The sequence below is a fragment of the Aphanomyces astaci genome (genome assembly GCF_000520075.1).
Source record: "Aphanomyces astaci strain APO3 unplaced genomic scaffold supercont1.37, whole genome shotgun sequence".
NCBI classification, from domain to species: Eukaryota; Oomycota; class Saprolegniomycetes; order Saprolegniales; family Verrucalvaceae; genus Aphanomyces; species Aphanomyces astaci.
This window is the reverse complement of record NW_009798300.1, coordinates 43,893-59,368: the sequence shown is the minus strand read 5'-3', so window position 1 is coordinate 59,368 and position 15,476 is coordinate 43,893. Positions and strand designations below refer to the sequence as shown.

Sequence of the window (15,476 nt, the reverse complement as noted above, 5' to 3'; positions counted from 1 at the left end):
GATAGAGTTTGTGAGAAAGTAGGCGAGGACAAAAGGCGTGAACACAGGCGAGGGAAAAGCACCACTTAAAGCACCACTTGACAGCCACCACTTTTTACAAGCCGAAAAATGGGCACGCCTTTGAACGGGCAGCAGGGCTCACAAACAGAGCAGAAAGCAGACACACGCCACCATGAGCCATGAGTGTCCGCGAAAAAGGCGTAGGGTAGATGTTGAAGATGTAGGCGTGAAAAGTACAAGTGGGTGAAGAGACTGAAGTGGAAGGAGGGAAAAGTAGAAGGAAATGCACAAGGCAAATAGAGGGTAGGTATATTAGGCGTAGACTGAAAGGCGTAGATGGTAAGGCGTGATTGGTAAGGCGTAGATGGTAAGGCGTGAAGGTATAAATGGTAAGGCGGAATAAGATAGGAAAAAAAGAAAAAGAGCGGGAGGCGAAGATGACTTAGATTTGCTAGGCGTAGACGGTAAGGCGTAGTAAGAAAAGAAAGAAGAAATGTGGATGGTAGGCGTAGACGGTAAGGCGTAGTAAGAAAAGAAAGACGAAATGTGGGTGGTAGGCGTAGACGGTAAGGCGTAGTAAATAAAATTGGAAGGAGTAAGGTAGGCGAAGAGGAGAAAGAAAAGAAAATAGATGGTAGGCGTAGAAGAAGACAAGAGAAAAAAAAAATATTGGGAGAGTAGGCGACGATAGGCGCTGACAAAGAGAAGAAAAGAAGAGAAAAAAAAACATTTGGGAGTGTAGGCGACGATAGGCGCTGACGAAGAAAAGAAAATAAAGTGAGATCGGATAGGCGGGTAGGCGTAGAGTTGTGAAATAAAAAAAAATGTATTGATAGGCGTTTGAGATCATGTAGTGAAGGCGGAGAGGGGAATGATGGAGAGGCGTGATCGTAGGTCGGCAAAGGCGGGTGCCGGAAGAGGTTTAGTGAAGAAGTCTGCAAGTTGGTTGCCAGAGCTGCACCACTTGAGCTGGAATTCACCGGAGTCCACAAGGTCACGGACAAACATGTAGCGGACGTCAATGTGCTTTGAACGGCCGTGGAGTTCGGCGTTGGTAGCGATCTTGATGGTAGACTGACTGGTTGTCTTCATGTACGACGACAGGTTGATCAGACGTTTGCTGGAGTTCGGAGGCGAGTTGACGTAGGTATAGAAGTTCTTGAATGCATAAGGCGAGAGCAACGAACTCAGCTTCCGTGGTGGACAGAGTGACGAGGGGCTGCTTCTTGGCAAGCCACGACACGGGTGAGCCGAAAAAGAGAGTAAAAAATCCACTGATGCACCGTCGAGTGTCAACACACATAGCATAGTTCGCATCGACATAGGCGGATAGAAAAGGGAAATCGTCGATAGAGGCGATGCCACCAAGGCGGATGCCATAGATGCGGGTGCCTTTGAGATAACGAAGGGCACGTTGGACGGCAGACCAATGAGTAGGGCCAGGGTTGTGGAGAAACTGACTAAGTTGTTGGAGAGTGTAGGCGAGATCGGGTCGAGTGCCCATAGCTAAGTACATGAAGCTGCCGACGACAGAGCGATAGTTCTTGCCGATCATAAAGGCGAAGTCGTGAGGCGTCGTCGCACAATGGGAAGCGGATAGAGTAAGGCTGGGGTTAAAAGGCGTAGAAACTGGATTACAGTTCACCATGTCAAAGCGGTCCAGGATGGCTTCGGCGTAGCGGGATTGGTGTAGAAAGATGGTCTTGGCTGCTCGGTTGCGTTCGACTTGCCAGCCCAAAATGTCGGAGACTTCGCCAAGGTCTTTCATGGCAAACCGTTGAGAGAGAGAAGCCTTCAAGGCGAGAACGAGGGAAAGGGTAGGCGCAATAATAAGGAGATCGTCCACATAGAGGCTGACAATTGTGAAACCAGAGGCGTCGGACTTGATGAAGACGCAGCGGTCCTTGTGTAGGCGAGTGTACTTTTGGGATGTCATATAGTCGACGAAGCTCCAGTACCATAGGTTAGGCGCTTGTTTGAGGCCGTAGAGGCTGCGTTTTAGGCGGCAGACGAGTTCGCGGCGAGAGACGTCGGTCACGAGGTCGCCAGGCGGCTGTTCCATGTAGACGACGCGGTCCATGGTCCCGTTGAGAAAGGCGGTATTGACGTCCATTTGATGACACTCAAGGTCGTAGATAGCCACCATAATGAAAAGAAAACGGAGGACTTCCAGGCGTACGACAGGCGCAAAAATGTCATCGTAGTCAACGCCTTCACGATGCAGAAAACCTTTGATAACTAGGCGTGCTTTGTACGTGCCGTTGGGCTTGATGCGGAAAACCCATAGGCAGGGCAGGACTGTCATAGTTTTTAGGCGTGGAACAAGATCGTAGGTCTTGTTGTCGTGAAGGGACTGGGATTCGTCTTGGGTGGCGGCGCGCCATTTGTCACGATCGGAACGGCGCATGGCTTCCTGTCAGTTTTTGGGATCGGAGGAATTAGAGGGTAGGCGTGCGTTGAGTAAGGCGTAGAGGTGCCATGGCGGATAAAGGGGTGAATCGAGAGGTTGGGTAGGCGCCGAGAGAGGCGGGAAAGGGTAAGGGTAAGGCGGTGGTGGGAGACGAGCTGAATTTGGCACAAAAAGCATGGTTCGGAGCAGAACGAGGCCGCGAGCTGACACTTGCAAAACCTCTATTGAAACAGTATTTCGGGTTAACACAACAGTGGAACTGTTTTACAGTTGTTGATGAGGGAATTACTTACTAACTACGAAAATGTATACGTACTATACTAAACTAAACAAGCTAACGGTTCCATTTCCGTGCGTTGTTGTTGCAAATCCTCCTGACCGTCGCCGGCTGGCGGCTGCCAGGTCAAGTGGTCGATCTCTATGTTTAGGTTGGCCGCGCTCGTCAAGAGCGCCTGGGCCGGATTGCCGATGTTGGTCAGGTGTAGGTCGCGGTTGGGAGTCCTCATATCTCGGCGAAGAATGGGCGTAGCGTGGGAGTTGCGCTGTACTGCCTGTCGGTTCTCTCGCCAACGGTCAAATCAGGAGATTTGAGCGAAGTTCGGAAGAATGTGGCGAAAAGGTGCATGTTTATCAGTCGGGTAGTGGGCACTACATCCGATACGGGGCAGGCTGACTGTCGTCTTTTCCTGATCGTAGAAGTAACAAACCTAACAATAGTTTCTCTCTAAACACCCCACGTGTTTCCCGTTGTTCCAGCACGTCTCTCGACTGCCCCTTCGATATCCGTACTGAGACCGCGTTTCCCAAGCTAAGACCCTTTGAACTTGTTACGTTTTACGTGACAGCTTCGTCCCAGGAAGCACGGTAGCGTTGGGTAGTCACCACAGCCGGGAGACCAAGTAGGAAGCCCAACTCCTTGAATTTCATGACGTCGAAGCGGAAGTCCAGCAGTGCCTTGGCGTCGGACACAGCATTGAGGTTGCAACGGATGCCTCGGATAACGGGGAGGTCAACGTAGCTTAACGCACACGGAACTAAGAAACGACGTCGCTGTGTCGTTGTTTTGATCCTCGTCTCCACATAGAATCCTAGACATATGCTGATCTCAAAATGTATAGTCCGAGTCGACGCCGTCGAGCCGCCGCGCATGCGTTAGACAGCATACGAGGTACTGTAGTCAAAGCACGTATTTTATCTCGATTGTCAAGCGAAACGCTGCTGGCAAGGACAACTCCCACTTCAACGGAATATCAAAATTGTTGTCGCGTTGGCGTTCTGATCACAAATACCCGTATAAGTATATATATATTATTCGGATTCTCATCCACGGCGGGAAATCACTTTGCCCAGCGATGGTGCTCACGGGTTGAGTGACTAGACTGACCAAGGCGGGTGCGGGAAGCACAGGAAGTGGGCATGGGTGTCGTCGTAGTCGGTGTTGTTGATCAAGCGCTGCAACTTGACATGGAGGTTAAAGACCTGATGGAACAGGGGGTCCAGGTGGTTGGGGTTGCCGAACGGGGCGTAAGTCTGTTCCCAGAGTTGTTGCCCGTACCGATCCCAAAAGGTGGCCACGCTGTTGTGAAACTGAGGCTCGTGCTGTCCCTCTCGGCCGTCTTGGTCTAAGAGAATTGATCCGGCCCGCCGATAGCGTTCCCAGGGCTTCGTCACTCGTACCTCCTCGCAAACGTCCAACATCTCGCCAGGTACGGACTGTACTGGCGGAAGCTGACTGAGGGATGTTCTCGGGTTCTTTGGAATACGCTTGAACTCGTTGCCCGAAGGCTGAAGTTTCGGAGATGCGGGGGTGGATTTTGCTCTCTTCGAAGGGCGTCCGTCGTCGCCGGCGTCGCTTGAAGACACTTCCCGTTTGACCACACCTTTCCCGTTCGGGCGTGTTCTGACTGTGGTTACTGCGGTGTCAAGGGCCGTGATTGCGCCGGCGCCTATGGCTCGTGCTTCCATCTAGTTGGTTCTTGGTAAGGCCTGGTATTTGATTGGTACGTAAACGGGTGCAGAAGCCTTGGCGGTGAACGGGGGAATTTTGACGATGTCATTCGTTTGGGGTGCAATGGGGGCTCCTGTCGTAATGTGGATGCCGTTTGCGTCACGGAGGCGTTGCATCACTGTGGTTGGCACTCTACCCTCTCTCGACAGGACACCGTACGTTTCACACAAGACGGCCACTCTTATGGAGTTCACCAGGGCCCACGTCTTGTCCAGCCAGTTCCAGAACCGATGCACGGCTCGGATGCGCAGTTGTTGGTCGCGGTTGGCTCTATTGTTGGACCATTTCGTCAGGAGTTCTTGGACGCGCGACTCCAATACCTCGTGACTGGTCTTGTTTTCGTTGTGTACACGATGGTAGACGGCTAGCTGCGTGCGTTGATGTGCATTCTCCTCCCGCAGGCGGACCTGTTCCGTCTTTCTCAACGGCTTCTTCAACGGCCTTGCCCGTGAATGGTGCGTCAATCTTTGGCTTGATCGACAGTCTTCTCATCGTTTCGTTAATAGTAAGTACAGTATAATACAATTTGTAAGTACAATTACCTCTCAGTAAAACAGTTCTACTGTTGCTTTTCTCAGAAAACTGCAATATGAGTGTTTATATGGAACTATGTATGCTCGGACCTTTCTAGGTGGGGTTAAGTGCATCTTAGGCCGTGTTCGGAGGAAAGGGACTCTGGAATCCGGATTCTCTGTTGTTCCCAGTGTAAAACTCAAATTCAACTTCGATGGGTTTTTCCGGTGACTTACCAACATTTAGTTAATCCACTCATATATACCAATTTGGAAACATCGCTCAGAGATGGATTCCCAGAGTTACTATTTTCGCTCCCGTCGTTATCCGGACGGGAACCTCTTGCGGAGGCTGAATAAATTGCAAACTGAGGTTTACGAATTACATTTTCTGGTCTATTTTAAGTCTAATAATTTCGTCCAATGAAAATGCGCCAACAATGCACATCTTTCAACCGCGCGACAATGTCTACAACTGCACGACGAATGGCGGCCTGCTGCACATAATGGAGACTAACGGCCTTACCGATCATGAGACCATGAGCCGACCTCTAAAAAGGCTCATAGGTCTTTCTGCAGTGCCATGCAGAACAGTTACACCTGATGGCATCCACTGGGACAAAATAGGGATAATCTTCTTTTTTGGGATAATCCGAATTGTTTTTGAAAATCCCAATTAATCTGGATTATCGCAAAAAAATATCCGAATTTCGACAAAACTTCGATTTGGATAAGGGTGCGTAACATTTCAAAAAGAATACTAGTATTCCATTTTCTCGAAAAATGGAATTAACCAAAATGCCATTTTGCAAAATGGAGGTAAAAGGTCAATTTTGTAATATGGCGTTTTGGACCTCTTCAACGAGTAAATCCCACGTGGAATTATTGGATTTGGGCTAAAGTATTCCCCGAACGGTTTCAAACATCAGGTGGTTTGTATACATTGAATTATAATACGAATTAAATTTGATTAAATATAATACTGTCATTCATTCGCTTTTTGCATGTACAGGCGAGAGAACATGCGAGGCAACGACATCGACCACACACCACAGGTACGAAATCCATTTGAACCAATGTGGGGGTCTAACTGCTCACCATTGGTTTGGAGAGGTCAACGAACGCAGTCGAAGCGATGGCAATCGCCTTCGACCGAGGCAGCGTCCACGAGCTCGACGCCCGTACTCATTTGCTGCTAATCATTACTATTAATAGTACTACGTAGTATTAATTTAGTTAGGCGGGATTAAAATTGGTTGGGTTTTCATTTGAACTCCAAGTATAAAATTACTGTCATGAATATTATCACTACCAATCAGTGATGTTTACGCCAAATTAGAGGAATCTGATTGGATAAAACTCCAATTGTTCGGAAGATTGTTGCCATTCGGAAGATTGATGCAAGATATTTTTCGAAATTAACCTTACATCTTTTTGCGGTTAATTTCGAAAAATATCTGGTACATTTCTTGGAATCCCATTAAAATTCGTGGAAATTTATTATATTTCGCGACCTCGGCATTTAGTTTCGTGGAAAGGTCGAATTCACTCATTATATTTCGCGGACTGCCAGTATATTTCGTGATTTACTCAGGTGGATTCGCAAACATCCAATATATTTCGTGACGAGGCCAATATACCGGTATTTCGCATAAATGTTAACGCAATGGGTGTATGCAGGAGGGACGACTGCAGGCTCCAACCAATTCGTTGACCATGTTTTTGGCTCTGTTGTCGAGGTGGAGAGCGTTTTGATAGAAATGGTTCACATCAACTCCTATGACAATCAACTCTACTCATATACTACGTGTATCTGGAGCAACTACACCGGTCGTGTCAGCCACGTCGACGAGGCACGTACGGAAACGTCCCGATGTCTGCAAAGCAATACCAGTGGTCGCTTTGCTGACATCTGGACGTTTTTGCAGTCCATACTCGTCCATGGTGAATCAAATCGAGAACCCATAGTGAGCAATGAAACTCCCTGTGAAGACGTTACTAGGCCAGTATGTGTGTGCTTAGTGGGGTTCAAGGTGATGGGGGTTCATCGCCATCGGGGAGGATGAGGGGAAGGTCGGGATCCACGAGGATGTGCTGGATCGAGGCTTGAAAAGTGTGCGAAAGAAGGTTTCGCGCACAATTTTCTGACCAATCAGAGCGAGTTGAAGTGAACACGCGAAATATATTCGTCTCGTCACGAAATATATTGGACGTTTGCGAATCTAACTGAGCAAATCACAAAATATACTGGCAGTCCACGAAATATCATGAGTGAATTCGACGTTCCCACGAAACTAAATGCCGAGGTCGCGAAATATAATAAATTTCCACGAATTTTAATGGGATTCCAAGAAATGTACCAGATATTTTTCGAAATTAACCGCAAAAAGGTGTAGTACGTACTATTAATAGTAGTAGTCGATGACGTGTCCTGTGCTAATTGCAAAAGTGCAGTTCGGGGATGTCGGAATCTCGGCGTAGGAAGAAACTAATGGTAAATTACTAAATTACTCCACAAATGACAAGATTCTGCTTCATTTTGGAAATCTGGCGGTCTTTTGGAAATTATGATATTTTATTTGTTCAGCAAGGTACTGTATTGTGATGGCCATCCGCCGTTGAGAAGAATGTACTGGTAACTGATTTCGCTTGATTCCTAGTTTTATACCCCTACAGGCCGACTCATCGCTAATCTCACGATACATCATATAAGCTGGTTATACTAATGTAACAAAATCGACTGTTTCAAACCTAACTTACTGTTAACTCGTACTTAAGGCTCGAAGTGAACGAGTAGATGGCCACTTCAAAACATGTACACTTCGTTGCACGTCAAGTGAACATTTACATTTCTTTCATGATGGGGTACTCGGCTGAATCTCCTGGCGGAAGTCGTTTGGCACGCCACCATCTCCACAGCCACAACCCACCTCCAACCAACGCGACTGACCCGCCCACCGATAATGCGATGGTCATGGCATTGGTCAACTTGTCCTTTGGCGGTGGCGGTTCGACGGGGTTTGTGGGCTGGAGGCATGCGCAGGACGAATATGCATATGGAAAACACAGCGGGACGTCACGACAGCAGCACGGGGATGGTGCCGTTGGTGCGGTCGTCGAGTTGGCTGTGGCCAGCACGTTCCAACAGAACACGCCAGGGCTACCGTCGCCGAAGGCCTTAGAGCATTGTCCTTTGTCTCGGCATAGTGCGCACTGGTTCGCATCGTACTCGATCCCGATGGCAGAGGCAGGGGAGGAGACGTTGCTCGACGTCGGCATTGCAGTGGTGTCGTTTGACTTGTCACGTAGGAGCCGCAAGGAAGCTAGCGCAGGAGGAGGGTGCAATGATGAAGGGTTGCTGCCTGCATCGACAGACTGGACAATGCACCACATTCCCATCAGGATCAAGGTCAGGTAGATCCCACCAGATCGTTGCCGTTGCATGCACGAAGAAATCATTTTTGAGTTGATTTCACTCATCGATAGAAAAACGTCCACGTTATTCCCATATAACTTCCCATTTCACGTATTATACCTACCTAACCTACAGCTACTGTACTACGTTAGTACTTCGAAGTAGTATACTCGAAGTATATAAATATTTACAGTATTCTGACTGGCCTGCAAAAAATATGAATATACATAAATAATGAGAGGTTATTCATTTTCCATTACTGTAGAAATCAATATGTACAGTGACTACAAGGTGTAAGGCAAATTAACAGTAAATACATGTACGCAGGCAGGTATTACTATCTATTAATTAGTAATAGTTCATCATGTTACATTTCCTTCATGATCGGGTACTCAAAAGACGCATCCGGCGGCGGAATCTCACGATTCGATCGTCGCGATCTCCAAAGCAGCCATACGACGACCACCACGACCGCCGCGGCACCTGCCGAAGCGGCGATGGTGAGTTGGTTGGACTTTTCCTTTGGCAGCTTGGGTGGATCGATGGGGTCTGTGGCTTGAAGGCATGCGCAGGACGAGTACGGAAATGGAAGACACAGCGATGGTTCACGACAGCAGCACGGAGAGAGTAGTGACGTCGACGAGTGGGTTGTTGCATTTCCCGCGTTCCAGCAAAAGACGCCGGGGGTATTGTCTACATACGCCTTGGAGCACAGACCTTTGTCTCGGCATAATGAGCACTGATTGGCGTCATATTCGATGTTTTTGTCGTTTAACGGAGCGTCGGGGGTTTCGTTCGTTGATGGCGTGATGGTTCCAGCGTCGCCATTGGACTTGACATGCAAGAGTCGCAGCGGCGCTGGGGGAGGTGGGGAGGATGAAGCGGGTCCCGCAGAAACCACACTAGGAACGCCCCATGTTGTCATCCGGGGAAGCATCCCAGCGGTTGGCCTCTGGTTGGCGGAAGGACTCATTGCAGACGTTCCTTTCAAACGGTTTCACAGGAACAACAACCTCCAATAACTTACAGTAATTTAGGGTGCGTCTGGTAACCAGAAATATTGCAATATTCAGGCCCTAACGCCATTTTTAACAAATCAGAACAACATTGAAACCTGTCTTGCTTGAAGAGTTTTACCCCAAACCCAACAATTCCACATGGGATGTACTCGTTGAAGAGGTCCAAAACGCCGTAGTTATTACAAAATGGACATAAAAGGTCCATTTTGAAATGGCATTTTGGTTGATCCCATTTTGCGAGAAAATGGAATATTAGTTTTGAAATGTTACCAAACGCACCCTTAGCAGTTATTCGAAATTGAAATTATACCTATATTAACCTCCATTTCCAAACAGCCAATATTATGTTTATAGTAATGCGCAGTGTACACTAAGTACACTTCCTTCGACTACTACATATACCACTTCTGCAAACGTACAATGACAACTTTACTTTAGCAACAAGCCGTCTACCCGAAATTGCCTTGCAGCTTGTAAGCATCTACTGTATCACTGTCAACTGCTACCAACCATTATGACGATGTGTTGGTTTATATGTATGTATTGGTGCAGCAATACAGTACTGTACTTGTTGGTGGAGGCTCCTCACGGCGTTTCACACTGTAACCGATACTTTGAAACGCCTGGCCGCATAGGTGCAGACCTTTGTCTTGGAGGCGTGTTGACAGGGGGGGCATTGATTGGTCATGGCATTGTATGAGAGTTTGGAGAGCGACGTGGCGTCGTTCTTCGTGGCCCAAGGGTCGCTGATCGAGTCGCTCGTTCACAGCTTGTGTTTACGCGTGGCTACGATCGAAGCCAAAGGCCAAGCCCAGTCGTGTGGTAGTCCCGATCTGAGCCACGTCGCCGCTATGATCGATACCTCGGCGCAGCAATGTTTGGCCTACGTCGACGAAAAGGTTGCCACGTTGCACTACAAGCTAGAAGGCATGGACGCTGAGTTCGACAGAATTGTATGTATCAAACGCAGCATATATACTACGTAGTCTATGTTTCGGCTAAGGCGACGGTTAGAACCGAGCGCTCGAGACGATGTTTCAATCGCTGGGCCAGCTCAAGCACCATCAATTGGAGGCACAAGTACGTCTGTGTACTGTATTCATATGTATCTGGGGTGTCAGTCACCCAAACGTCGTTGGGTTGACTTATGTAGCGACAATACGACGCCGCGGTGGACGACATGGTTAGTGACGTATTCGACGTTCCTTGTATCGAGTGTTCTTATATCGAGGGAATAATGCTAGACGCGGCAGTGCCGAGACCTGCATGCCCACGTCAAAGCTGTCCAGACGACCGTGCCCGACATGGGGGAGCTCGAGATCGTATGGCGAGACCGGGTGCTTTGTGGTCTGACCCAGGAGCAGCTCTTGGGTCTAGCGAAAGACTTGACCGACCTCAGTCACGTGTCCGAGTGCCACGTCATGGCCCTCGCCACACGGCATGCGATTCAACAAATCTTGGACGCCAAAGCCGGGGGCTCGGCGCCGCCACTCGGGGCCATGATGGATTTGGAGCGAGGATTGGACGCGCTCCCTGCGCTCGTTCAGGCGACGGCATCGAACCCCGAGGTACAAGCAAGTTTGGAGTATAATTATCCAATTTCATTGCCGATCATTTCTACGATACGGCAAGACAGACGACAACGGGTCTTGAAGTACTCGCACACGCAATGACCATGTTACCGGGGTACTCTAATTTGGTCAAGTGGGGAGTGTGGTCGTCTATGCACAGTAGTATGGGCCACCAATCTGCACAGGTACAAAGCCTAGCGTTAGCAACATTTGTCGGAAAACGTTACCTCGTCAATGCAGTTGGGGATTATTATAATTCACCTTCGTTCGATTATTCCACATCATATTAAGTCATCTTAAAAAAAATTGAGTCCGTGTTGGGTGGCGTAACTTAGTTAATCGAGCAATCCTTGGCAACGATGGGCTTGACACACGAAGTGTTGCGGTCGCAGGTGGAGGTACACGTATATATATATACTGCCTGCAATTTGTTGATATATCGTGATTGTTCTGATTGTGATCAGCACGTGCAAAATGAATTGGAGCGGCATGCATACCTCGAACATCAACTGGAGATGCAGCTCGCAGCATGTCCCCGTCAAGAAGAAATGCTAGATCAACTCAGTCAGTTGCAGGCCAAGGTATGAGCAGTCGGTATGATCCCCCAAGTACACTATATACCTACCGTACCCCTCCTAGCTTCAAAATGACTTGTCCACTGACGCGGCACTTGCGTCGATGGAAGAGTTGAGGTCGGCGTTTCAACGCTTGCCGAATTCGGACGTGATTCAATCGATTGTACGAACACTCGAAACGAAAGCGGACAAGTCCGAGATGCGACGACTCGAGCAGAACCAACAAACGGATGACGTCATCCACCTTGGACTGACCAAAGCGTCTCTGAAATGCCTCTCGTGTGACCAATACTTACCCAAACATTACCACTACGCAACAACCACCACGGAATCCTGTGGGGGCTTGAAGCCCCCTCCCCTCGTCTCGCCACGCCAAACGCTTAAGCCACTAGATCCTGCCAAACGATGTACGCAACCACGCCCGAAAAGCTCGCATTTGCACGGAGCGTCCAAACCAGCACCGGTGCATTTTGTGCAGGATATTGCAGCGAAATTAGGTGCCACCGTGGATGCAAAACGAGATCGGGAAAAGGCACTTCCCAAGCACCAGATACAACATCACTCCCACCCGAGTCTTGCGACATCGGCAACCACGAGTCACAGCACGATGCCACGCACAGTAACTTTGGCGTTTCAGTTCCCCGCCGTGCCTCCCATTGCCACGGGACCGGAGGTAAGCACTTGGATATTTATCATCATATGTATGGCCTTATACTACAGTACTCGCTTTATTATGTGTAGCCGTTGTCAGACAAGAAGAAGTATTCATTTTACTCAGCCACCGACACGTACATTGCCCCAAACCAGTGAGCACGTTAACCTTGAACGAATAATGCGATGGTTCAACCCAACACCAAGTTGTGAATAACGTTACTGGTAGAACAACTGTATTTCTCGGAGTAATATACTGTAACGTTACTCTACCTATTCCAACCAATGGTACTACAGCGATGTTTGGCTCAAAGATATGGCCCATATCTTGTCCCAGACAAACATTTTATATGTAATTTTTGTACAGTATACATTTCGCGGTATTAAAATGTGCTTCAAGTCGATTTCTCCAATAAACTACCCTGTCCAAATTAGGTGAAACGGACAATACTATTATCACTTCGATAAGATGACAGCGCCCAAAACGTAAGCGTTACTAGTATGCAATACGGTCCCAATAGTTTAATCAAGAAGTTTGATAATATGGATAAAACATACATTCGAGTTACAGTAACGGTCATGTAACTGTGAGTTGCCCATAGTTTAATCAAGACGTTTGATAATTTTGATAAAACAAACATCCCAGTTTGTCTGTATGATGCCAATAGTTTAATCAAGAAATTTGATAATTTCGATAAAATACACATTCCATAAATTTCGAATGATCAACTGTTGCGACTTTTGGCGACCGTTGCTATGAACAATCGTCTTTCAATCAGCGGTCAATGATCAAAGAGATCATCGTCGGGGGGTTGTGGCGGTGGCTGTTGTTGGTGCATCAATGTCAGAGTAGTTTGCAGCCTTATAATCACTTTTTGTTACATCATTATGGTTGCACTGTGCAAAATCGATTAAGTTCTTGCCGTCGGCACTTGGCGTCGGTGGCTGTTGTGGGTACACGGTTTTGCATCTCACAGTCAATAAACTCGACTATTGCAACTTATTTGGCGCAATCGATCGAATATCAGTAGGTATGCACTAATCCAAGTGAATACGTTCATAGTACTACTAGGTAGTAAGTACTTCACCGTTTGTTTCGCAGTAGGTATTAAAAAGTATTAATAGTATGTTTTTCCAATCAATGTAGAATCCAAAGTATGAAATCGATTGAGATTTTAGGCAGATTATAGAGGCCTGGATCCAGGATGTCTTGTTTAGTAGTACGATGTTGGAGCATGATGATGCTACTAGCATTCAACAATAGCATTCATCAACGGCTGGCTTTACACTTTCATCATCACAACTTCCGGATGATGCAAAGTTCTTTGAGTCGGTTTTGGAAGCCATCCTTGTCGTGAAAGTCGAATCGTGTGGCAGATTAAAACAAGGCTGATTAACTTGACTGGTAGGATAGTAAAAAAGTTCGGCTTGATTCGTGATGGGTTAGGCGCATTGCCGGGGGGTTTAACGATAGCTAACCACTGGCAATTCGCCCCGGTTATCGTTATTGTGGAGGTTGTTTCAAGTACTCAAGCAAAGATTTATGTGCGAAGCGCCATTCCATATTCCTGCCAGTACACAAGCGAAGCGGTGAGTGTTAATGCTACTACAGTACTGGTATTATTAATAATACGTATTACTATTATTAATAATACGTATTAATATTATAAATAATAGTACTTCGAAGTAATAGAGTTATGCATTCGTTAATATTTGGAGTTTCTAGTCCAATTTGGAGTTTCTAGTCCAATCGAAAATCCAATAAAATTGATTCACTGTCAATCCAACATTCCAACCAATGGTACTTCAGTGATGTTTGACCCAAAGATATGGCCCGCGAACACTTTAATAACGTTATGTAATTTTTGAGCAGAATATAATTGACTGATGGTATTGAATTTAGTATTACTATTTTTAATGACTTGTCGGGACATTTGTTGGGGTACTTGTCGGGACATTTGTTGGGACGCACCACAACTTGTTTTACACTGTTAGTACTCCTAGAAATATTTACAATAGTACAAACGGATGAGTTTCAAATGTATTACAATTCAAATATGCGAGGGAGGGCCTTTTCAAACGAGCTTCTGACCGTCGAGGCACTGATTGAATCCACGACATCGCCGATGGTCGGGCATCGGCAACCACGAGTCACGAGTTCAGAATAAGTTCAGTAATATCCTCACAACCCGCTTTCCTGTGGCGTGAGGATGCTTTGGCTGAACTTGATTAACTGTAAAGTAACGGCACTTTGTATCCTGCCAGGCTGAGTGAGGATTACTACACCTTTTCCCGATCAAAGTGGCACTTTATTCCAATCAAAGTGGCGATAAAAAATATAAAACGTTTGAAACTCTCCGGATAGTTACAAAGAAACTGCACATTTCCATTACAATGTGGTTTAATTCCAATCAATGTGGTGCAAATTACATTCCGTAGGACATATCATCGAACCGAAGCGCCTTCTCAACATTGCGCTGACAAAACATAGCCTCACGAATAACCAATGACTGGGTAATGCATGGAAGGCTTTCACGGGCAGCTTCTCAAGCAATAGCATGCGACTCTCCAGGAAGGAATTGAACTCCCCGCGTTCAAACAGCACATTGGTGCGCGACGCAAGCAAAACGTTTGATGTGGGCCTTCAACACGCTAAAGCAGCTTTCAATAGGATTTAGCATCGGTGAGTATGGCCCAAAGCGCAAGAGCACCAAGTCCTCGTATGGCTCAACGCGCTGCTCAGTTTGAGAGTGTGCAGGTGCGTTGTCAAGAACAATGACCACCCTCTTGTCCTCAAAGTTCGTGTTCCAGGAGGCACTTGCCTTCACGGCTTGATATATCTCTTCAACAAACGCCGCATTCTGGGCCATCTTGATGCTTCCACACACCAACCGATGGCCGACACAGCACACTGCACTTGAAGATTTGGCCCTTTTGACGGAGGAAGCACTAACGTCGCTCATTGGCCTTTCTTTGCACGCCCGAGGGTGCGATGGCAGTAGATGTTGTAGTTGGTTTCGTCGTAGTATGCAATGTAGTCTCCGCATTGTTGATGTTGCAAAAGGGTGTCCACAAACGCCTTTCGCTTTGTCTTGTTGGCTTCGTTGTTGCATGTCACAGGCTCGATACGCATAGCTTTGATGGTGTACAGCATTCCGAGCAGGTGGCAGACGGCCCCCTGACATTCGAGGCCAACGTAAGGCTTGGTCACTAACTACTGTAGTTATTAATATTGCTCGTCGATGTAACGCTTGGTCACTAACTACTGTTTTTATAAATATTGCTCGTCGATCTAAAGCTAATATAGAATTTGTA

The 15,476-nt window shown here is 47.2% G+C and overlaps 5 protein-coding genes across 6 annotated transcripts; 2 read left to right on the top strand and 3 right to left on the bottom strand.

Annotated features, from left to right (window-relative positions):
• Positions 1 to 3,697: 3,697 nt before the first annotated feature.
• On the bottom strand, positions 3,698 to 5,118 carry H257_11913. 2 transcript variants are annotated; one of them, XM_009838991.1, is made up of 3 exons: positions 4,961 to 5,118; positions 4,739 to 4,902; positions 3,698 to 4,688 (listed from the first exon to the last, which is right to left on the bottom strand). In XM_009838991.1, the coding sequence occupies exon 3, from the start codon at positions 4,373 to 4,375 to the stop codon at positions 3,785 to 3,787; it is 591 nt and encodes a 196-aa protein (XP_009837293.1). In that variant the 5' UTR covers positions 4,376 to 4,688; positions 4,739 to 4,902; positions 4,961 to 5,118; the 3' UTR covers positions 3,698 to 3,784. The 2 variants fall into 2 exon arrangements, with proteins under 2 accessions (XP_009837293.1, XP_009837294.1); XM_009838992.1 differs by having other exon boundaries at positions 3,698 to 4,902.
• Positions 5,119 to 7,674: 2,556 nt separating this feature from the next.
• Positions 7,675 to 8,379, top strand: H257_11912 (hypothetical protein). Its single transcript, XM_009838990.1, has one exon. It carries the CDS (start codon positions 7,728 to 7,730, stop codon positions 8,346 to 8,348), a length of 621 nt encoding a protein of 206 aa, XP_009837292.1. The 5' UTR covers positions 7,675 to 7,727; the 3' UTR covers positions 8,349 to 8,379.
• A 286-nt stretch (positions 8,380 to 8,665) lies between these two features.
• H257_11911 (hypothetical protein) lies at positions 8,666 to 9,352 on the bottom strand. Its single transcript, XM_009838989.1, has one exon. The coding sequence runs from the start codon at positions 9,316 to 9,318 to the stop codon at positions 8,713 to 8,715; it is 606 nt and encodes a 201-aa protein (XP_009837291.1). The 5' UTR covers positions 9,319 to 9,352; the 3' UTR covers positions 8,666 to 8,712.
• A 626-nt stretch (positions 9,353 to 9,978) lies between these two features.
• Positions 9,979 to 12,428, top strand: H257_11910 (hypothetical protein). The gene is made up of 9 exons (XM_009838988.1): positions 9,979 to 10,317; positions 10,379 to 10,444; positions 10,518 to 10,547; positions 10,609 to 10,932; positions 11,001 to 11,120; positions 11,271 to 11,333; positions 11,400 to 11,516; positions 11,575 to 12,183; positions 12,252 to 12,428. The coding sequence occupies exons 1-9, from the start codon at positions 10,051 to 10,053 to the stop codon at positions 12,318 to 12,320; spliced, it is 1,665 nt and encodes a 554-aa protein (XP_009837290.1). The 5' UTR covers positions 9,979 to 10,050; the 3' UTR covers positions 12,321 to 12,428.
• Positions 12,429 to 14,755: 2,327 nt separating this feature from the next.
• H257_11909 (hypothetical protein) lies at positions 14,756 to 15,315 on the bottom strand (the record flags this gene model as incomplete). The annotated part of the gene is made up of 2 exons (XM_009838987.1): positions 14,756 to 15,072; positions 15,141 to 15,315. 2 exons carry the CDS (start codon positions 15,313 to 15,315, stop codon positions 14,756 to 14,758), a joined length of 492 nt encoding a protein of 163 aa, XP_009837289.1.
• Positions 15,316 to 15,476: the final 161 nt, after the last annotated feature.